The sequence below is a fragment of the Convolutriloba macropyga genome, chromosome 5 (assembly GCF_964194025.1).
Source record: "Convolutriloba macropyga chromosome 5, txConMacr16.3, whole genome shotgun sequence".
Lineage (NCBI taxonomy): Eukaryota > Metazoa > Xenacoelomorpha > Acoela > Convolutidae > Convolutriloba > Convolutriloba macropyga.
In genome coordinates, this window is record NC_134472.1 from 39042638 (window position 1) to 39064288 (window position 21651).

Genomic DNA, 21651 nt, shown 5'->3' on the forward strand with positions numbered 1-21651 from the left:
CCCAACCCTGAACGAGCACAGAACCTTGGATACGGAATTTGGCTCCTAACATCAGCTTTAAGTGATTATACCCTTAGTGAGATTGGTACGGATGAAAATGGCCGACACATCAATGTTCCTCATAAAGGTTGTAACATCTGTTTAATCACATTAAAATGTGGACATACAATGTTCAGTGACCACATTAAAATTCGAGCTGATTTACAAAGCTGTCAGTACCTCCCAGCAACGAGAATTAATGTAAAATTACCAGATCCACTTGCACACTTAATTGACTCAGTACCAAACATAAACGACCTTCCGAAATATGATTCCAGTACTGAAGCAAACCTCGATTTATTAAAGAAAGTTAAAACCGAATTTATTTACTCGAATAGAAAGTTATCAACAGAGTCACTAGATGCTATAGCAAAGCCAATTACCACTGAAATGAAGTCATTTAAACCAGCACTAATTGACAAACTTGAATCCTACGTACCGATCAAACTTTCCCTTTCATTAACCATTATTGTCTTTATCGGAAATTTAGCTTTACATATTCTCTTCATGTTCTTATACCATAAAGTAGCCTTTGTACGACGAATGTTACCAAATTTCATGAAGCTTAACGGAACCAATGTACCGCTAAACCCAGTAGTTTCCGTGCCCAAACATCTAAAAGCAGATGTAGTCACTACCTTAGCCAAACAACTAAAGCAACCGCCAACAGTCATCTCTCCAGAAGAACTTGGAACCCTCAAACGACAACGACGCAATTCTATGCCTGCAACTTCTACCATGTCAATCAACACCATGGACCGATTCAACACAGACGATGAACTAGACCATCATGCTCAACCCCGAGATGAGAGTATTCTTTAAGTTCTTGAAAGTCTTATATAAGTTCGACAAGTATTAGGTTCATAACAAATTAAGTACCCATTCATTCACTAAGTAAAATTAATCAGTGCTTTATTTACTCGAAACAGTTGTTCACTTCCAGAAATTAACCAGTGCCTTAAACCATTCATTCAACCAGTATCCTTATTATCCTGCTTCTAACAGTTTAGAGCCATTAATCAAAGAAATAACCATGATTATTTCCAGTGCTAATTCAATGTCTCCTCTTAATTTTAACTTTAAACTTATGTCTTCACTCTTTACTCTGAAATTAGCGCACTTTCACACCTTTAATGTTCCTCCAAAGCTCTTAATCTTGTCTTAACTTTCCTCACTTTAACCTTTATCCCATTTGTCTTAACTTAAACTTTATTTCTCTTATCTTCTTCCGTTGTCTTTAACTTAAATGCTTTCGTTCCAAACTATTCCCTAAGAAAACATAAATTGGGTGGCTCCAACAAAAATATGTTTATATCCTCATACTCGTGCAGATTATATGTTTTATAGAAAAATTGTAAAACCCCAGTTCTTTCACTAAAATTTTCATGGAAAATTTTCATAAAGTCCGGTAGTGTCACGCACCTATTTCGTCCCTCATAGTTACGTGATGATATTCCTTAAAATATCCATAATTAAGTGCTTTATATTAATTAATATTCAGTTAGTTTTAAGGCCATATATAGCCAGTATTTCCATCTAGGCCTGTAACCTCTAATTTGTTTATGTTTATGAGAAACAACCGCAGATTGACAGTTTTACTAGCAAACACTTCAAGTGCCTAAAAGCCTCAATATTTACTTTTTTGAGTTTCTTGATGATAAATTCACATAATCAGTAAATAACTTCATGAGAGATTATGTACTTGGTGAAGTAATTATTCTGATAAAGTAGGTGCTAATACGGAATTGTATATGTACTGAACAAACACCAAGAGACGTACAAAAGCCGGAAATTGCCCAACTTGTAGATCAGTAAATATTTACGAAGGACCAATACAACTCAAGGCACAGCCCTGCGGAACTTACGATCTCCAGAACACCGGAGAACCAGCCTAAAGATCAGTTGCCTATCATCTTATAAAACTTGATAAACTTGAGAAACTTCTTGCTAAAGTTATTGAATAATTATTGCTAAAATTAATTAAAGATTGAACTGGAAATTCTCTTGAAAACCTCCAAGTTTGGTAAACTTAGTTACAGAAGAAATAGCGACTAACTAAACACTAAAATTCAAGGCAAACTAGTGGATATATCACGCATCCGAACCGCTCAATAAAAGGCTATTACTAGCTAATTTTCTTCAAAATATATCTGCTAAAAATCGTACTGTGAAACATCAAAATAAGTCCTTGTAAAATGACAACTATTCAAGTTAATTACTCCTAATATAATCCTCAATAACACCACGAGGAACATTAGTAAAAATCAGTGCGTAACACTTACTTCAATTGAATACAAATTAATATCAATTGAAGAATATAATGAAGCGAAACATTTTTCGATGCCTTTATTTTCTAACTACTCTTATTTTACTACCTATTTCGGACTTTAATTTAATTGCAGCTCTCAATTGATGCTACTGCACGGTGATAGTTCCATCAGGCGAAAGTTATTACTTTCAATTTAATCAAAACCAGTAAAGTTTTCACCAAATGCTGTTTTGGGTCGAATTTTTTATTTTTAAAAGGAAACTGCAAAATTTAAAAGAGTTATGTCTACTGAGTGATTCAGTTGTTTGACTTTTTTGGGATCCATTTTAAGCAATATGTGTGAAATCTGAATATTCACAAAAAAAAGGTTTGATGTTGATAACTTCTACAAATGCTAAGCTTATTTTCTTTCAAAATGTTATGGATTCTTTTGCAACGTTATTTAAAAAGATGACAATTTTGACTTCGTTGATGACAATTAATGCACGTATTTGTCGCCATCAAGATAGATGTGACTTTTCAACAATTTATAAACTGTTAAAACAGTTAGTTTTCTTGGTAGTTTGTGCCAAAAGTCGTTTTTCCTTCTCATAGTAATCCATTATTAACAGTCGGAATAGAACTCAAAAACAACACCGAGTAAACTGCTCATTAATTTTTTGTACTCTTTTGTTTCCAATTGAAGAGTGATTTGACATTTAATTCCAATGGAAACAAAGAGTACCCTCTTTTTATTATTTTGACCGTGTTTTTTACAAAAGATTCGAATTACATTTATCAGGATGTACAGTAAAACAAATATTAGAAATCAGGTGCTGTACAAAAAATTAAGAAACGCTAAAATTAACTGAAAAGGTAAAGAGTTAAGCTATACAAAAGTTGCACTTGGTATCCTAAATGTAGATATAACTTTTGTATAGTTTAACTCTTTACTTTTTCAGTTAATTTTAGCGTTTCTTAATTTTTTGTACAGCACCTGATTTCTGTAATATTTGTTTTACTGTACATCCTGATGAATGTAATTCGAATCTTTTGTAAAAAAAAACACGGTCAAAATAATAAAAACAGGGTACTCTTTGTTTCCATTGGAATTAAATGTCAAATCACTCTTCAATTGGAAACAGTAGAGTACAAAAAATTAATGAGCAGTTTACTTGGTGCAGAGCGGATACCAAGTGCACGTTAAACTGATGTCGTATTAGGATCGAGTTTAGTCCAGCAGCAAATTGTGAATTGTGTTTTATCGTGAAAATGTTGACTGGAAATTAATACTGATATTCACGAGATCGGCAGCGTCGTTTACCAGTCTTTCAACACGGAAACAAAAAGTGTTTTTGGCGAGTCATTTTCATGATATCGTCAAGACCAGGCGTTCCAGATTTTGCTCTGTAAATGAACGCATTTCTTAATTTTGAGAGAACTAGATACTTCAACACCCAGGTCGCTGGCCTGCTCAAAACAAGTTAGTTGATCGTTTCTGATAAACAAGGCATCGTTGGTTTTCGTGGTGAAATATAGGTAGCCACACTTCTGAACATTGAAAGAAAGCGAATTACAATAGGACCATATCCTAAGAGGACAATGATCATTTTGAGCAGATTGTATGGAAGATTCCGCTCGACATAATTGTGGCATGGTCAGCAAAACTTAACCATTTTGAAAACTCAGAAACTTCATACATTTCATCAATGTATAGCAGAAAAAAGAATAGTTCCCAAAACAATTCCTTGCGGCACAGTAGAGACCTAGAGACAGGTAAGCAATACATAAAGGTTGCGACTTTATCGCTTTGTTTCCTACCGTCAAGATAAGAGGAAATAAGGACCACAACATTCTCGTCAAAAACAAAGTCTGTAAGTATCACGAGCAGATAATGTTGATCGACTGGATCAAATGCTTTACAGAAGTCGAGATAAACGACAACTTGCTCTACGTTATCATCAAAGTTTGGATATAATTCGTGCATACGATTAAAAGTTGAGTCGTAGTTGAATGTTTAGAGGAAAACCTATGTTGACTAGGATTCGGACGGTCTTTAACATCGTCATCAATTTATAAAAAACTAATTTTTTTTGTTATTAATGATATTATAAGCAACTGTTATTGAGATAAACAATTTAAAACTTAGTTCACGCTTTTGTGCGTTGAAAATTCAAACAGAATAGACATTCCACGTTTAAATTAACCTGGAGCGGTAACAACAAAATTGTTTTTGAAAAGACTATACGAGCTGTTTATTTCGATAGTTTTATTCAAATAGCAACTGTAGATCACATCAAAATTTTTAAGTAATTGTTTTTTGAGCTTTCTTGTTTTGACTTTTGACTCCTGATGTGCCGTTGATTCGGTCTTTGAGAAAGACAGTAGCGTTTGCATTTTCTATAAAAATTTCATTTAATCCTAACCTATTCTTCCTCGAAAACTCTTAGCTACCCTCAATCTCAATTTACAACTATTGTGATGGCCAATAGAGGCACTTGGTTGTCAAAAAAACTTAAAACCAATGTTTTAAGAAAATTAGAATCTCAGAAAAGTTTTTTCCTTGCTTTGTTTTGCTGATACGGCCTTGACGATTTTTTCAATTAGAAGCAAACTGATTTTGTTTAAAATTGCTTATGATGTAAAAAAAAGATAGCATAAGAATTCTTTACTATAAAAGGGACGAGGCCTGATATAATTAGTTCATCATTTCTTAAGTGTGAATACACTCGCTCAGCGATTGTCACTCATAATCGAGCATAACCTTACTTGGCACCAAGCTTGGTGCTAGATTTGTAAATTGAGATGCCACTTGAGCTTTTCTGTCGACCATTTTTCTGCGATGTTAACTATTTGGGAGCAAAAAAATTTTGTCGGAAACACTCACCATGACTAAGGTTCAACATCACTGGCTAGTTCATTCGATTTTTTGAGAAATATTTGTCAGTTCTCAAAGACCAATCTATTTAAAAAGAATTTTACCTTCATTTTTAAACGAATTTTTGGCACGACCAAGGACGTAATGCTTGCCTCAAATCAACTTTTTTTCCATTCATTTGTGCAACGGAGATGGGCGCGTGACGCCATTTTACATTCTTGTAAGTCTTTTGTGAGTCTTTTTTGCGCGTGAATAGTTTGCTGGTCACAAATGACTTACCTCTCTCGAATTGACTTTCCTCACTCGAAAGACGGCGACTTCAATTACTTTAATTGGAGGAGTTATGGACAGGTGAGAATGTCTCAATCTTATTAACTTTTTTATGGCAGCTTCTTAAAACCAAACTTAAATCAAGTTGCGACATTTAACCGGGATGTTCAATAAAAACCGTTGCTGCTAGGTGACAATTTTTTTTCTATCGACAGGAATTATTGAAAATTTTAAAACCGGAATTCATTTGCAAAGGAATAATAACCAATTGTTTTGGCTTTGCAGTCTAACCTCATTTAGTATAATAGACAAATTAAAAAGAAGGTATTGTTTATTCTTGTTTTGATGATCGCAAACTTTTTCTGCCCTTGCCAATGCCCGCAAAAAGTGTCTTTAAATAAATATTTTACAATTACAATGTTATATAGGGTCAATAAATATAAGCCAAAATTAACACTTCAGAGAAGAATGTTTTTAAGATGTTATTTTGATGGTTGATAAATTGGAAAAAAGTTATGGCACCAGATGATGGCGCCACTATGAATGAAAAGACTTCCAAGAGTAAGAAAAGCAGGCGAGTTCTGTTCAACACATCAGTCAGTGTGTTCACTCCTGGTATAGATCAGATTGACTCTCTGTCTGCTGATGAAGAAGATAGTGACTGTGAGAGATCACTGAGTCCAGTTATCAGTGGCAAGTTCAATAAAACACTAGTCCAGAGTAGGTTAGGTGATGTCTGTATTGGTGAAGATGATAGCTCAACTTTAGAACGTCAATTGGGGGTCGAAAGTGATGACCAATCAAATTCACCATCACCAGTTATTGCGGCGAAATATTTGAGAGATGGCGACAGAGCGATAGTGACCCCCCTGCTCAGCAGAACACCTGAGGAGATAGGGGTTAAATCTCATGTGACTCATGAAATCGGAAGAGAAGTTAAACCCGTGAGGAATAATTTATGCCTAGAGGAGTATGATCAAGAACATCTTTTGAATGCCGCGGAAAGGAAACTGAAAGAAGAAACTGACTCTTTGAACTGGTCAAATGATTCGATAGGTGAGAAAATGCTGGACATTGAAGTGGATTGTGGATCAAATAAAGGCAGAACTCAGTCGATTGAAAAGTTGAACTTTGATGAGACAGATCGCAAATTGGCTTCTGGAGGCAATATGAACGAACAATTAAATTTTGTACCTAGAGAATCTTTGCGCATTTTAACCAATAAAATTAATATCGATTCCAATTGCGACTATGGACACTGCGATGTAACATTGAAAGAAAAGACTGGAGAGCGTAATCTATTTGGTGGATTTCAAATAGTTGGTTCTCGCAAAACAATCAAGGTTTCAGCCGCTGCGCTGGAGCTGGCGCGAAAAAAGCTCTTTGACGATGACGACACTGTTCTGCTGAAGCCTACCGATTCAAATCTTCTATCAATAAAATCTGGCGATAGTTGCAGTGGTGTTGCAATGGTAAGTGGCTTCAAAACTGCGGGTGGTAAAAATGTCTCAATTGTCAGTGAATCCTCTATCATGAGAAGCAACGAGATCATACAAAGTGTCGAACAAAACAGGGAGGAAATCCAATCTAAGGAGAAGACTCCAAAGATTGTAACATATGCTACTGCCAACGGGACATGCAGCAGCCCGTGGACTGATCAAAGTCCCATGCAGGTTGGTCGCTCTCGTAGGTTGTACTGCCATTGACATAAAATTAATTAATTTAGAGAAAAAACGTGAGTTAAATTTCATCGTGTTTTGGAAATTTGTGTTGTTTAATAACCGTGAAGCCATAGCGAGGCTATTATTGGTCTATTCGTGGTTTTCTTACGACTCGAAGAGGAATATTGGTTATCTTGCGCTTTTTACGACTCGAAGAGGTGTTTTGGTTTTCTACATTTTTTTAAATGGAAGTACTATTTGTTCAGGTGGTGTTCAGAACTAAAAAACGTGAGTCGAACTCCTGTGTTCACCAATTTTTTGCTGAGTGAGAGGCGTTTCTGTTCGTGCACTACGTTAAGTTGATGACTTTTAGACTTGAATCGAATTAATAGAGGTCATCGAAACGAGACACTAAAATGTTATAGTGCTTGAAAGACATTAGTATTAGAAATTGGATTTGAAAATAAGCGTACAGTTGCATCCAATATATTTTTTTATATTTTTGTCTTTTAGTTTTTAATTTAGGGGGTCTCATGTCACGACTTTTATCAGGCAGTCTGCCGGTTATGTTTAGAAAAGGTTGTACTTTTAGTTTTCCAATGTCATTTTTTTGTTGCTGCGAAGCTGTAAGCTGAGCGGAGCTATATTGCGGTGCTCTTGGTTTTTTTTACAATTCAAAGAATTTAAATTGTATTGGGGAGCTGTCTTTTTTACGACTCGAAGAGGAGTATTGGAGAAGTCCTTTTTTAAATCAATTTTATTGGGTAATTTTTGAAGCGGGAAATGAAACGCGTGAAAAATTTTGGAGTGATTTTGGTGCTGAAGAAAAGTGAAGAGCGGAGCGAAAAGAGAGTGGTTTTTGTTCATACCGCTGTTTTTGAGAGAGCGAGAAATTGATGTGTGAAAAAATTTTCTCTAAGCGTGCGAATTTTTTTCACGTGTGGCTTTTAAAAGCAGTTTTTGATGGTTATGAGGTCTGATTATGATATTGTATGAGTTTTAGGCTTTTTCTGATAGGAATTGAGGGTTTCAAGTAGTTAATTTGAATTTAATGCTAATTTCGAGGTTTTTGATCAGTTTTGCTGATTTTTAGACGGAATTTAATGATTGTTTGCATGTTTTTTGTTTTACTGCTTTAAGTGGGATTTGAATAGAAGCTTGTTACTTAAGGAGTTTTCTGATGCCAATTGATTAAAGTTTGTTGGTATAAAATATTTTGGGAAAATTTTAAGGAAAATTGACAGAAAAATTAAGAAATTTTAAACCATTTTTATTTTTTTAGCAGTTTTTCTTTTAATCTTTTCAAGTTTTTTAGCCTATAATGACTTGCCCATTGCTTTGCGAGATTTTCATTGCTCTAATTGCAAATGAACTTTATTCGGCTTTATGTTTCCTTGTACTATTAAAAAATCTCATTAAGTTTTTCTAGTTTTTTTGTTCAATTTGTTTTTGAATGCCGTTTCTATTCTTCCTGATTTTTTGATGCATTTGTGGAGGTCTAGGCTTCACAACAGTTGTTCTAGTTGTTTAGTCATAATTATGGGCAATTTTCTCCTTCCAGTCGTTTCCGGAACTCTTCCGGCTATGTTTTTTTTAAGATCTTTTCACACGTTTTCATTATTTTTGAAGTCAATTTGGAGGAGTGGTTTTGGTCACACCGAAGCAGGAAATGGAGCGAAAAAGCGAGTGGCTTTGCGACGTGAAATTTGTTTGCTCTAATTTCAAGGTAGAGTGAGAAAACGGTGTTTGAATAGAAATTCGCTTTCTCGCTAGTGGCTTTTTGTTCACATGCAGCAATTTTACTTTGATTAATGGCCGCCCTCATCTTCTCAGCCGGCTATTATAGCGCTCCTGTTTTTTTTACTTCGTCTAATTTTTCGCTTTACTTTTTTGCCGCTTTTTCAAGATTTTGCCTGAAATCTTTTTGACTTCTCTAGGCTAGTTTCACTCTTCTGTCATTCTTCTCAAATTCCTTTTAAACAGCAGCTGCTCAGCAAAGCGATTCAAAATGAGGAGTCAGTATTAAAAAAAATCAAAGTCAGAAATAGAAACGGGATAAACTCATAAAGCCCATTTTTAGATGCCCGGTACTTAAACTTTGTTCTCGTAGGTTTTAGTTACTATCTATAATGCTTTTTGGTATTCATACTAGACCCTGTAGCCTCTCACTGAGAGTTGGGATTATGTTCAACTACGAATTGACATCAAAATAAATCACACTTAAAAATGATTTTTTTACAAAAATCAATTGTTGTTGATATTTTCTTTTCGTTCAATCCCAATAGAGTTCTGGGAATCAACGGCGACTATTTTCCGGCAATTTGGAGAATGATTATTGCTGTTTTCTCTATTTTTTGGATTGGATTTTTCAAATAGTTTTCCCAATCCATTCATAGTCCGTTTTAGGTCTAGTTTTTTGTTTAGTCAATGATAATTGTATGAATTGTACGTCGGGACTTGTCCTGCTATGTTTTTTTTGTTTCGTCGTCTTACGCTCTTTTTTCGTTTTACATTTGTTCACACCTCAAAACTGAAAAGTCAAATTTTCTGAATGACTTCTTCCTCTCAATAACTGCTTTTGTGCGCGTGACGTCATTTCTCACTCTCTAGCAAAAAGTTTTTTTGCGTGATTAGATTTTGATCATAGGTGACTTACCTCACTCAATAAAATGACTTTTGCAGTTAAAAATTCAAGTTTATTTTGAATTAGTTTAAGGTCAAAGGAACTCATTTGTGTAATAAGGGTCCCTAATGAAAAGGTTTCTGCGCAATGAATTTTAACAACCTTTATTAACTTATCGTTTAAATTTTTTACATAGCTGTTTGAGCGGCGTCGATAACTTTCAACTTATATCTGTATCTGTTCCTATCTCTATCATACGACACGCAAGTCTGTTCTTCCACAGCTATTCCGGCAATCGGCCGGCTATGTTTGTCTATTTTTTCTCATTTATTGTTTCCCATTTTGGTTTTGTTTATTAGAATAAGTTTTTTCATGCAACGTACCTAAACAAGTTGTTAAATTGCCCTCGAGCAATGTTAAAAAATTATTGTTGGAGATCGTTTATGCGGTTTTCTGGAGTTTTTTTCGATTTCAACGTTGAGTGACTTTTTCCTCGCTTTTCCTCCTTAGTTTTTTGTGATCCAAACTGTTCTCTTTCAGAAACTAAATCCGTTGCTAAAACAAATATGGTTCTAAAATAGGAAATTACAAGGCCCTGAAACTGCCGATTGCTAATATTTCAGTTTATCGTGCGAGAATTCGCGGTTTCGAGCCCCTCGCTGGTCGTGTTCCTTGGCACCCATTAAAGTGTATAGGATTACTACTCCCTCCTGATTAAATTTCCATGCCTGTCGTTGGGGATCAATTTTTCCGACGTTAGGTTATGTTCGATATTGATAAGCCGATTTGTACTTGCATCTGGCTTTAGATGCTTGAATTTTTGTTTTGTGTTTGAAAAATTAGTTCCTGACTGTTAATGTTCACTATTCATTTTTTTGCAATGATTTTACGTGTTCCGATTGCTCGAAAAAGAAGAAATACAGCCAATAAAATTTTGCGAGAAAACTTTAAAATCAGAATCTATTCACCGATTCAAAAAATTAATTATAATCAATTGCACGCTTTAAGTTGAGATATTTGTGGCTTTGATGGGATATTTGACTTGAAAACTCGTAGCGTCAAAGCCATTATTTAAACGATAAAACAGCATGGATGACTTCATTCGTGTCCACTTGAAAGAGGATGCAACTTTTTTTCATGGGACTACGCTTTGTGTGACAGAATTAACATAAAATTGGCCTAAAAACCAGTTAATTTTTTTAGCGTTAATTCGTTAAAACCAAAAGCTGTCAACTAAAAAATAGCATTTATTTATACTTTTAAAGCTCAGAAAACCAATTGGAGTGGTCATTTGTGAAACTAAGTCAAAAGATTACAAAATAACAACGAATAAAGGGCAAACTCAATATCACCAACAACTTCAGTGTTGAAGCAAGAAACACAAGCTATCTGCTGAATTTTTACTAAATGTTAATTGGCTTTTATTTGCGCGAAAATTTTATCTATCAATAGGTGATTTTAGATTTGAAATCATTCTGGTCTATAACTATCTTTAAAAAAGCAAAAAATATTTTAATAAACAGCCCTGCGCCCCCATTACAACCCATGTAATTATTGTTGAATTGTCAGACTCCACACTTAGGCTGCCAAACCATTGAATCAAACAATTTTCAGTTATTACCGAATTAGCCAATTTGACATGATTGATGACTTGATACGTTTTGAGTTATATAAGCGAAAAAACCTTTCGGTTTCTACTGAAGACATATGATAGTTCCTTTGATATCTCGTAAATCTCAGAATTGATGATTAATTTACGGAAACACTGTCAGAGCCATAAAAACCATGAGCTTAACTCAAACAACAGTTTTTGCTCGTTGGGCCGTTGTTGAGCATAAATCAGAACTCAACTCTCTAATCGAAAAGAGAACTGTCTGCCATTGAGATGGAAGCGTTTTAAAAAGCACAGAGCCAAATTACAATCCGAAATTCTTCATAGCAAAAATCAACAAAGAGACCAAAGCTTGCCTTGCCATCGCTGTGCGGCTGTTAAAAAACATCATTGTTCCCAATACTTGGGTAATAGAAACTTTGGCAAACGAAATTATTAGTATATCAAAAGGAAATGATGCTTCTTTGGTAAATTTAGATTTAACTTAGCGAGAGGCCGCCAATATTTCTTTTGTTACAGAACACTTTCTTAGGAACCGGTGAGAAAGTTGCCCTTTCAGGCATTGCCAAAGGTTTATGTATGCATTACCAGTCAATTCGGACAAATTGGACTAAAGAAGCATATTTATTGCCGCTTTTCATGATAGAATAAAAATGCTGACTTCGAAAATTTAACCAATAGATTTGAATAATTTCTTTTTCATCTTTAAAATTAAAATCAATCAGTTTTTCGTTAACTCAGCAAAAATAAAAAAGAACAAAGCAGAAGAAGTGAGTCACGCTGCTCACAAAACTTATAACCTCCGTAACTGCTTGGAAAAAGTTAAATTGGAAAAAAATCTTCGATCGGAAAAATCTTCGATTGGAAAAAATATTGGATAGTCTACACTTGACAAGCTTTCTAATGACACCACCTACAATTCTGTACGATGAATATACCAGCGAAAAGACCTATCTTGATGCCATATCTGTATGAAGTCTTGTGTTCGTGGAATATTGAGGCCCGAAGCTGTATTTAGTATTATGTCCAAGTGTTTAGTGAGATTAATTTGATAGGAAGGCCTCAATGCATGGCGAAAAAGGCCCTTTTTAAACTTTTTGAACCCAAAATTGTACAGTTTTTAACATTTTTTTGTTTTTGAATTGGTCTTTAATTGGCATTGGTGACAGTTAATGAACATCTTGTGCTGAAAATGCCTGAAAAATTGTAAGGATTTTCTTTATCAGACGCTTTGTCAGTTTTCTGTTAGCGGCCATTGAGTGGAATACTTGGTCATTTTGCGCAGCACAATTATGTTTCTAAGGATATTAGTTACAACAACTCAGACAACTTTTAATTAATTTTAGCTAATTTTTTTTGCTTTTTTTTGTCTCTTATTTGTGCCGCCGGGATGTTGCTAGCCTTAGGCTAATTGTTTGTTAGATTTGGATAGTAAGAATTGGTTTTGAAGACTTAAGTACGAGGGTGTTGTGTATTTTTTGTATTTTTCAAAAGTTTTTTTTTTAATTTTTCATTGATACCAAGAGGACATTGAGACATTAATACCAAGAAACTCCAGCGAATCGAACTACTCAACCTTTTCAAATTGTTTGTTCTTTTGCATGCTTCTGCTTACCTCTTATTTGTTAAGCAGGTTTTTTCTTTCATGCCCAAGTTTTCTGTTCGCGCTCTCTTAAGTATCTGACCGATATCTTTGGTGTTCAAAACACTGATCTGAAAGGTAGTTACAATTTAAATGCTGTTTTTTTAAAGTTTTCTCTCAATTCGTGAGGTTATGTTTGTCTGTTTAGCTCGTAATAATCAATTCTTCCGCTGTTCATGTAGATGAATATCTAATTTCTCGTTCAATTCCTTGGATTGTGTTTCAATACATTTTTCACTGTTCTTTCAATAGGAGATAAACCGGCGGCATTACCTTTTGTTAAAGCCCCTAAGCTGACTTCAGTAGTGTTCCAAGTCCATTGTGTACTGAAATTCTAGTCGAAAAGGTCTGTTCTGTATTTTTTGAGCTCCAAAGAGTTAAACTGTTTTTTTGGCGTTTTTTTAGTTTGTTAAATATGTCTTGTATATTCCCTGTATAATCCCAGTATTAATTCCATACAGCTGTTACACATTGTAGAAAATTTATCATGTGTTTTGCGAGACATTTATTGAAAATTTTTACTTAAAACCCCCGAAAAACAAGTGAGTTTTGCAATCTTCAAGTATTCAGAAAATTTTCTTCGTTTTTTATCTGTGAGTAATAGATGCCAATGAATATTTTTCAGGGCTTGCTTTTGGGCTATGTAGTACATCTTGACAACTTAAAATTGACTTTTACCAATTTATTATTTTTTAAAACTTTTAATCTTTTTGTCGCTTTTTGCCTGTTTTTCTATTAGATGTGCAACGAGTTTTCTTCAAAACTGCAATTTGTTGAGTTTCTTGTAGGTTTTTCAATCATTGATTTGGTTTTGAAGTCTTGCGTCTAAAGCTCGTAGCGGCAAAGCCATTGTTTAAACGATAAAACAGCATGGAAGACTTCATTCTTCTCCACTTGAAAGAGAAGGCAACTTTTTTTCATGAGACTACGCTGCGTTTGACAACATAAAAAGTGGCATAAAACCAGTTAATTTTTTTAGCCTTAATTCATTAAAACCAAAAGCTGTCAGCTAAAAACTAGCATTTATTTATACTTTTAAAGCTCAGAAAACTAATTGGAGTGGTCATTTGTGAAACTAAGTCACAAAATTACAAAATAACAACGAATAAAGGGCAAACTCAATATCACCAACAACTTCAGTGTTGAAGCAAGAAACACAAGCTATCTGCTGAATTTTTAATTGAAATGTTAATTGGCTTTTATTTGCGCGAAAATTTAATCTATCAATAGGTGATTTTAGGTTTGAAATCATTCTGGTCTATAACTATCTTTAAAAAGGCAAAAAATATTTTTATAAATAGCCCTGCGCTCCCATTACAACCCATGTAATTATTGTTGAATTTTAAGACTCCACACATAGGCTGCCAAACCATTGAATCAAACAATTTTCAGTTATTACCGAATTAGCCAATTTGACATGATTGATGACTTGATACGTTTTGAGTTATATAAGCGAAAACCCGTTCGGTTTCTACTGAAGACATATGATAGTTCCTTTGATATCTCGCAAAACTCGATAGCTCGCAAAACTCAAGAATTGATGATTAATTCAGGGAAACACTGTCAGAGCCATAAAAACCATGAGCTTAACTCAAACAACAGTTTTTAATCATTGGGCCGTTGTTGAGCATGAATCAGAACTCAACTCTCTAATCGAAAAGAGAACTGTCTGCCATTGGCATGAAAGCGTTTCAAAAAGCAGAGCCAAATTACAATCCGAAATTTTTCATAGCAAAAATCAACAAAGAGACCAAAGCTTGCCTTGCCGTCGCTGTGCATCTGTTAAAAAACATCATTGTTCCCAAAACTTGGGTAATAGAAACTTTGGCAAATGAAAATATTAGTATATCAAAAAGAAATGATGCATCTTTGGTAAATTTAGATTTAACTTAGCGAGAGGCCGCCAATATTTATTTTTTTCCAGAGCACTTTCTTAGGAACCGGCGAGAAAATAGCCCTCATAGGAATTGCCAAAGGTTTATGTATGCATTACCAGTCAATTTGGACAAATTGGGCTAAAGAAGCATATTTAGTGCCGCTTTTCATGATAGAATAAAAATGCTGACTTCGAAAATTTAACCAATAGATTTGAATAATTTCTTTTTCATCTTTAAAATTAAAATCAATCAGTTTTTCGTTAACTCAGCAAAAATAAAAAAGAACAAAGCAGAAGAAGTGAGTCACGCTGCTCACAAAACTTATAACCTCCGTAACTGCTTGGAAAAAGTTAAATTGGAAAAAAATCTTCGATCGGAAAAATCTTCGATTGGAAAAAATATTGGATAGTCTACACTTGACAAGCTTTCTAATGATACCACCTACAATTCTGTACGATGAATATACCAGCGAAAAGACCTATCTTGATGCCATATCTGTATGAAGTCTTGTGTTCGTGGAATATTGAGGCCCGAAGCTGTATTTAGTATTATGTCCAAGTGTTTAGTGAGCTTAATTTGATAGGAAGGCCTCAATGCATGGCGAAAAAGGCCCTTTTTAAACTTTTTGAACCCAAAATTGTACAGTTTTTAACATTTTTTTTGTTTTTGAATTGGTCTTTAATTGGCATTGGTGACAGTTAATGAACATCTTGTGCTGAAAATGCCTGAAAAATTGTAAGGATTTTCTTTATCAGACGCTTTGTCAGTTTTCTGTTAGCGGCCATTGAGTGTAATACTTGGTGATTTTGCGCAGCACAATTATGTTTCTGAAGATATTAGTTTCAACAACTCAGACAACTTTTAATTAATTTTAGCTAATTTTTCCATTTTTTAAATTTTTTTTTGCTTTTTTTCGTCTCTTTTTGTGCCGCCAGGATGCTGCTAGCCTGTAGGCTAATTGTTTGTTAGATTTGGATAGTCAGAATTGGTTTTGAAGACTTAAGTACGAGGGTGTTGTGTATTTTTTGTTTTTTTCAAAAGTTTTTTTTTTAATTTTTCATTGATACCAAAAGGACATTGAGAAATTAATACCAAGAAACTCCAGCGAATCCAGCTACTCAACCTTTTCAAATTGTTTGTTCTTTTGCTTGCTTCTGCTTACCTCTTATTTGTTAAGCAGATTTTTTCTTCCATGTCCAAGTTTTCTGTTCGTGCTCTCTTAAGTTTCTGACCGATAACTTTGGTGTTCAAAACACTGATCTGAAAGGTAGTTACAATTTAAATACTGTTTTTTTAAAATTTTTCTATCAATTTGTGAGGCTATGTTTGTATGTTTAGCTCTTAATAATCAATTCTTCTGTTCATGTAGATGGGTATCTAATTTCTCGTTCAATTCCTTGGATTGTGTTCCAATACATTTTTCACTGACTGTTCTTTCAATAGGTGATAAACCGATGGCTTTACCTTTTATTAGAGCACCTAAGCTGACTTCAGTAGTGTTCCAAGTACATTTTGTCCTGAAATTCAAGTCGAAAAGGTCTGTTCTGTAGTTTTGAGCTCCAAAGAGTTAAACTATTTTTTTTGGCGTTTTTTTGTTAAATATGACGCGTTTAAAAATTAGACAAACTGACACGGTTTTTTGTTATTCCTTCAATTTTTTCATGTGATCACTAAACCCCATTTAGGCTTAAAGTTGCGTTGTCATTTTTAACATTAAAATTTCTTTACTTTTTGTCTTTATTTATGCTATTATCCTTTGTTTTCTTCCCTATCTCAATTATTTGTACATTTGGTTGACTGCATCTGCTTGACTCTCAGTGTTTTCTTGTTTTTTATTAATTGCTCTTGCTCGTAAATGTGTGTGTCTTTTTTATGCAAAATTTTTGCTTGACCGTTTTGACTTTTCGAGTGACTTTTACGCCCTTGACTTTTTTGTTTCGCGTGATCGAAAATTCTCTCTCAATCTCAATTTCAAGCAGCTGAACTCAATTGGTGGTAATTTAATACTAAAAGTCAACTGAAAAGTGCGCCGAAACTTGTGCCATTTTTCACTTTAAATCTTAATAGTGGTATATGTTAACCTCTAATTTGGTCATTTAAAGCCCCCTATTGAAATTCTTAGTCCCATTTAGGCTCAATTCAAATACAATTCAAATACCAATAGTTTTAATTTGCTCTTTTTTGTGAAAATAGTTTTCATCTCTTTGGCTTGTAATGTTCAGTTACTCTCGTCAGATAGCGATTTTTATTGTTTTGCATTCAATTTTTTAGATTGTTTCACGACTTGTTCTGTTATTTTTTAGTTATAAGTTCAAGGTTTCGTGAAAACGTTTTGGTTCTACCGAACAACTTTTGGATCCCTGCTCATTGTTGAAATCAAGTTGGAACCCACTTAAAATAGTTGCTGGGTTTCGGTTGCAAAAGATCTCATCCTGATTCTGTAAAATACCAAAGTAAAATACCACCTGATATTTTAATTTTACGGGAATATTTAGTATTTGCGTTCAATCTTTTTGGTTACTTAATTTTAACCTTTGCCTTTGTCTAGGCAGGCGGAGAAATGGTTAGTGGCTTCAAAACTGCTAAAGGATCAAGTGTGGTCATTAAAGCAGACTCGATTGCCAGAAGTGAACGAATTATGCAAGAGGCTGACAAAGTTCTTTTAGACCGATGCAGAGTTGATGAAGATTCCACTCTCGGTATAGAATCTATTGCTTCCTTTAGGTCAGCGGCATCCTCTGTAACGCCATGGACAGCGAGCAAAAGTAAGGTTAGGCAGATTTTTGACTCCTATAATAAGATATGATAGTTGTGATAGCCAAGTGTTTTTATTGCGCTCAAAGGTTAAATGGAGTCTTTAAAATAGCCGCACAGTGATAGATGAGGCTATTATTGCCCTTTTCTTGGTTTTTTACAATCCATGAATTGGATTGTATTGGGGCTCTATATTTTTGTCGAAGATTTTTCTTTATTTTTTCTATTTTTTTCTATATTTTTCTCTAGTCGAAGAGGAGTATTGGTGGAGCGTCTTGTTTGATCGATAATTTTTTGGAGTAATTGAAACAGGAAAGCAGGTTGTAAAAGTCAATGCTGTACGTGAAAACTAGTGTTTAGGTCAAGCGGCTGAACGAATTGAAGAGTAGAAAAAGTAATTTTCGTTCATGTAACTTTTAGAGCGAGCGAGAAAAGGAGGCCTGAAAAAATTTCCGCTGAGCGAGCAATAAATTTTAAGCACATGTGGCTTCTTCGAAACAGTTTTCTTAGTTTTACTTTAATTTTTTGGGGAAAGTGGTTTTTCTAAACAATATTAACAATTTACTATATGTTTGAGAGCATTTTTGACCATCTAAATCATATATGAGTGTTTTATATGCAATCTTCAGCTTCTTTGTGATTTCGTTTTATTAGCCGCCTCAGCTTCTCAGCTGGCTCTTATTGCGCTCCTATTTTGTTTTTTTTTTAACTTCGTCGTACTAAAATTTTTTCGCTTTACCTTAGATCACAGCTTGTTAATAGCCGCCCTCATCTTCTCAGCCGGCTATTATAGCGCTCCTATTTTTTTTTACTTCGTCAAACTTTTTTTCGCTTTACCATTTTGCCGCTTTTTCGACATTTTTCGTGAAATCTTTTTGACTTCTCTAGGCTAGTTTTTCTCTTCTCTCATTCTGCTAAAAGTGAATTTGAACATCAGTTGCTCAGCAAAGCAATTCAAAATGAACAGAGTCAGAATAAAAAATTGAAGTCAGAAATAGAAACGGGATAAACCCGTAATGCCCAATTTTAGATGCCCGCTATTTGAACGTCGTTCCTATAGGTCTTAGTTACCATCTCTTATGCTTATTGGTATTCATAGTGGTCCCTGTAGCCTCTCTCTAAGAAACAGAAGTATGTTCAATTACGAAATGCCATCAAAATAAATTGGACTTAAAAAATGTTTTTGTACAAAAATCTTTTTTTTTCAATACCTTCTATTCTTTCAATCCCAACCATGCTTATTGGAATCAACGGCGGCAATCTGCTGGGTATGTTTCAACATTTTGCGTGAAATCTTTTTGACTTCTATAGGCTAGTTTCACTCTTTTCTCATTCTGCTTAAAGTGTTTTTAGACAGCAGTTGCTCAGCAAAGCAATTCAAAATGATCAGTATTGAGTCATTATCAAAAAACTACATCAGAATTAGAAACGGGCTAAACCCATAAAGCTCAATTTTAGATGACCGTTACTCGAGCTTTGTTCTTAGTTACCATCCGTAATGCTTATTGGTATTTATACTAGTCCCTGTGTCGTCTCACTAGGAAACAGGAGTTTGTTCAGCTCCAAAATGGCCTCAGTTTGCACTTTAAAGTTGTTTGTGTACAACAATCATTTGCTATTTTCTGGCAATCTACCAGGTATGTTTTTAAACGCCTATTTATACTCTGTCATTTCAGTGTCTGGGTTGCTTTTATAGTTGAATTAAACTTCTATGTAGGTTTTGGTGACCTGTTGATTTAGGAAATATCAGTTTGTTTGTTTTAACAAATTTAAATAGGCTCAAGTTAAATTTTTTTGCTTACTTTCCGTTTTTGAAGTTTTTTTTTGCCTTATTCTTCCATTTCAGGATAACTTTTTCATGTTCCCTTTTGGAAGCATAGGGCAAAAAACTTCAAAAACGGAGAAAATAAGCGAGAAAATCCTCGACTTTAGCCAATTTAAGTTTGTTAAAAGAAAATTAAACTGATATATCCTAAATCAACAGGTCTCCAAAACCTACATAGAAGCTGAAACCCTAGACACTAAAAACTTAAAAAGGTACAAAAAGGCCTGTAGGAATAGGTAATCACAGAAAAGCTGAAGATTGCATATAAAACACTCATATATGATTTAGATGATCAAAATGCTCTCAAACGTATAGTTTACTTAGAGTTAAGGTGGTGCTCAATAAATCTGCAGCATCTGTTACCTAAGATGCATTAAAATTGAGACCTTGCATTTTAAAAAATTTATCATAAAATTCAATAGATGTTTTAGATTTTGTTATTTAACTACTTTTGTTTGCTCGATTTTTCTCCTTTTTCGGGAATTATCGTTGGTTACATTTATCGCATTGTTTGCTAGTCAATTGCGGCACTAAATTAAATTAGCGGTTAGTGGTTGGCTAATGAAATTTAAACTTGACTTCGAGTCAATTCCGCAGTCTTCCGGCTATTTTTTTAAAGATTTTTTCACGCATTTTTCATTGATTTTGATCTTTAAAAACGGGATATATAGGTAAGGCTCAGTAAACAGTAAGCTTCGTTAGATGCCCAAAGCTGGTTTTAATAGTTTTTGAAGTGCCTACAGTGATGGAGCTGCTGGGAATGCCTTAGTTCAAGGTTAAAAGCTCTTTTTTAGGAGTTTTGATCGGAAATTGGTGCATTTTGTTTTCAAGTTTTTCTCCATTTTTTTTTGTCTTTTGAATTGACGTTTGTAAAAGTTGATAAAGTTTATTTGGAACATATATTTACTTTTTAATATCATTTTATGGGCAATATGTTTTGGTACTGCAAATATCAACTCGAAGAATCATAATAATTTTTCCATTTTTAAGTTTTTGTGGATTTGTCATTTTTGAATTTTTCCACACTCAGTTTCCAGTAAACCTCCTTCAGGTTTACATAATGGCGTTCTACATAGTTTCTTGTGGCAATGGAGTGGTTTTCAACTTTTTAGTATCACTGTTTTTTGCAATTTTTAAAAATGTTTTTCTTTTGTTCAGTTTTTTTTGCCTCATGGCCAGGTAATCTTCTCTAGGGGTGACAGTTGGTTACCGCATAGTTGCTAGGTGCAATTGAATGGTTTTCAACATTTTGAAAATCACAATTCGGTTCATTTTTTAAAAGAAATTTCTTTATAAAGTTTTTTCAAATTTTCTGATATTGAGTGTCAGAATGAAATAGTTCTGAAGATGTTAAGTTCTGAATTTTAACAACCTTTCACTAAAATTTGCGATTGGTTATAAATGTTTTGTTTTTTGTTCTTTTTTCGGCCAATGATGCTTTTTAGGTCTTACTGAAAAAGAAGTGGTTTTGGACATGTTATTTTTGCGAAATTAAGCTTTCTTTAATTTTTGCAGTTTCAAGTATCTTGTCAAGTATTTGTCATCTTTCTCGATGTGTTCTAACTTTTTTGGCCAATAACCCCCTTCTAAGGCTTGTGCATTGGTATTAGGTATATTTGAATAGATTAAATTTGGCCTTGATGGTAAAAGTTTCGAGAGTTGTAGCAATGAATTTGTATTTGTTCAGTTTGTTTGATTATTTTAGTTTCTCAACTTTTGATATTTTGTCTTTTTGGGTGGCATTGTCCATTTGATCTGCTCGTTAGGAACAGTAGTTCTAAGTTTTTCATTCAATTCTTTGGATTGTATTTGAGGACTTGTTGCTCCATGTTTATATTTTGTAAGATGTTTTCAAACTTTTTTCGATGACATTGATCTTTCGAAACGGAATAAACAGGTAAAGCCCAGTGGGCATTCTTTTTTGGTAGGGGTCGAAAACTGTCTCTAGTAGTCCGTTAAGTTCTTAGAGTGGCGCTGGGAAAGTCTGAAGTCAAGGTTAAAAGGGGCATTTTATGAGTTTTTGAGCACGAGTTTTTGGTTAGTCTTGAATTGACGTTTGTCAATGTTGATAAATGTCTTTTGCAAGATGTAATTACTTTTAATGGCAAGTTTTTTGAGCTATATATTTTAGCATTGCTAACATAAACACAAAAAGTGATAAAAAAAACAATAATGGCAATTTTTAAAGTTTTGTGAAAATCCTTGTCGTTATATTAGTTTTT

General features: G+C 34.1%; 1 protein-coding gene across 3 annotated transcripts in view; it reads left to right on the top strand.

Annotated features, from left to right (window-relative positions):
• Nucleotides 1–5916: 5916 nt before the first annotated feature.
• LOC142339388 (uncharacterized) overlaps nucleotides 5917–21651 on the top strand; it is a 45296-nt gene continuing 29561 nt past the window's right edge. For all 3 annotated transcript variants that reach the window (XM_075389399.1, XM_075389401.1, XM_075389400.1), the window contains exons 1-2: nucleotides 5917–7108; nucleotides 17399–17620. In XM_075389399.1, the coding sequence (XP_075245514.1) occupies nucleotides 5951–7108; nucleotides 17399–17620 (1380 nt within the window). In that variant the 5' untranslated portion in view covers nucleotides 5917–5950. The remainder of the gene's footprint in view (nucleotides 7109–17398; nucleotides 17621–21651) is intronic.